The 1,818-nt window shown below is 39.8% G+C and overlaps 1 protein-coding gene across 1 annotated transcript; it reads right to left on the reverse strand.

Annotated features, from left to right (window-relative positions):
• Window positions 1-239: 239 nt before the first annotated feature.
• TMEM187 (transmembrane protein 187) lies at window positions 240-1,505 on the reverse strand. The gene has a single exon (XM_063431461.1). It carries the CDS (start codon window positions 1,303-1,305, stop codon window positions 505-507), a length of 801 nt encoding a protein of 266 aa, XP_063287531.1. The 5' UTR covers window positions 1,306-1,505; the 3' UTR covers window positions 240-504.
• Between the last annotated feature and the right edge of the window lie 313 nt (window positions 1,506-1,818).

Genomic DNA, 1,818 nt, shown 5'->3' on the forward strand with positions numbered 1-1,818 from the left:
TTCCAATGGGACAAATTTCGCCACAAGAACGACGATATTCCGAGAACCATTCGGCGAAACGTTCCACAAAGTAATAGCAATCCGATCGGGAACAATCTGCACGTTTTGGTATATTTTTGTCTATGTCGTGTAAAAACTGTGGGAGGAGTTAGGGTGGCAAATTTGGCTATAATAAGAATAATAATAAGAATATATATGTGAGATAACATTAAGTGGTCTTGCTAGGCAAGAACACTTAATTATAAACCATACTAAATGTATCTTTATTCTGTATTTTATTAAGAGAAATTGTTAGCTTATCACTCTAAACAGGGTGAGCGATCAGTACTGGTTAATTTGAGCACATTTATTGAGAAGAAATGTCAGTGTTGTCCCCAACCATACCGCATTACATAGGAATGGCTATTTTGAAGGTTTACGATATACACCAAAACACCACGTTTAATCAGTGTTCTTGGTGGCTGGGTAAAGAACAAATAGGATTAATTACAAGTTGCCTCTTATTCATTTTTTCAACCTGAAACGTCTGTAGTGGTCAAGGTGAGTAAGGAAACAGAAAGCATAATGAAATTGTAAGATGTCACACACTTTCGACCAAAAGTGTCCAGTAAGTGTCTGAAACATGAAACTCTGTGCCAACCAGTGATCGAGCAGCTTCAAGCATACGAATCCCAAGCAAGATGTTAGGGCAAGAAACAAGTAGGTCCTTGAGGAAGCATCTCCATATCTGTTCTGTAACTTAACTCCAGCCACAACCGCGCATACAATATGAATTGAGAGCGCCACTTCGAATCCTTGTGGATGCAGTAGGCACAGAAAATAACTACTTATCGAGATGACTTCCAAAATAAGAAAATATCCAGTGGTCCAGTTTTTCATGATCGAATTGCACCAGATGCATGCCCATGCAAAAATAGGCAATGTAAACCACTGATCCAGAACGGCGGCCCAATGTGCCTGGGTCCATAACCTGACCCACTGGACAGGGCCATACAGAATTGCCATCCAAGAGAAGATGTTCTTCAGGTACAGTCCAATTGGATCCTTGATTCCGACTGATGCATTTTTTTGACCAAGCCAATATATTCCCAACACAATGTAGCCGAGATTAACAAGAGAATTAAAAGGCATTGCCAGAAACAGTGGAAGCCATGAAATAGGTTTCTCTGCATAGTGTCCAAACCCAAGCTCTGTGGTCACAGTGTCAAGTACGCCTGTACTGACAAAGATAAGACACAGTGTGAAAGCAGCGGTCACATGCCAAATAGTTTTGTCCTGCGTTAGAGAGCTCAGCAGTCTACCCATATCTTTTATTTTTATTTGTTACTAATTTCAGATCAAACACTGCAAAGAGATTTCTATAAAGTGTAATCCCTACAATTACTGCAGAGCATTTAGTTGTGCAAAGCAAGCAGACAGTGGAATAATTTTCTAACCTCCGACCTCAGTTAGTTTTTCAGCACCATTACCACTTCCTGAATGTGACTGCAGGAGGAGGCGTCCCACTGCAAATGCCAGGATTGGTGTGTAGCTTGTGACAAAGGTTCTCTTGCACTTTGTACAATGCACAACCCCCACCCGAGCGAGTGAATGCAGTACACAGCAGTATTTATATGTGGGCTGATCAGAGAATTATTCCCCTGCTATATAAATACTTGCACTGTTCAATTATTTTTCATCAACCATAAGTTTCAAAGCATCCAAAATCTAACAAAAGGAAACAAAATACAGAAAAAAAAGGTGAGGATATTTTTTTTATCCTGAGACACTACACACAAATCATTTAACAGTTTCTCTGAATTTGGTAACACTTTATCA

The sequence above is a fragment of the Pelobates fuscus genome, chromosome 9, assembly GCF_036172605.1.
Source record: "Pelobates fuscus isolate aPelFus1 chromosome 9, aPelFus1.pri, whole genome shotgun sequence".
NCBI classification, from domain to species: domain Eukaryota; kingdom Metazoa; phylum Chordata; class Amphibia; order Anura; family Pelobatidae; genus Pelobates; species Pelobates fuscus.

Coding starts and splice junctions, on each gene's coding strand:
- TMEM187 (XM_063431461.1), bottom strand. CDS start 1,305: ATGGGTAGACTGCTGAGCTCTCTAACGCAGGACAAAACTATTTGGCAT.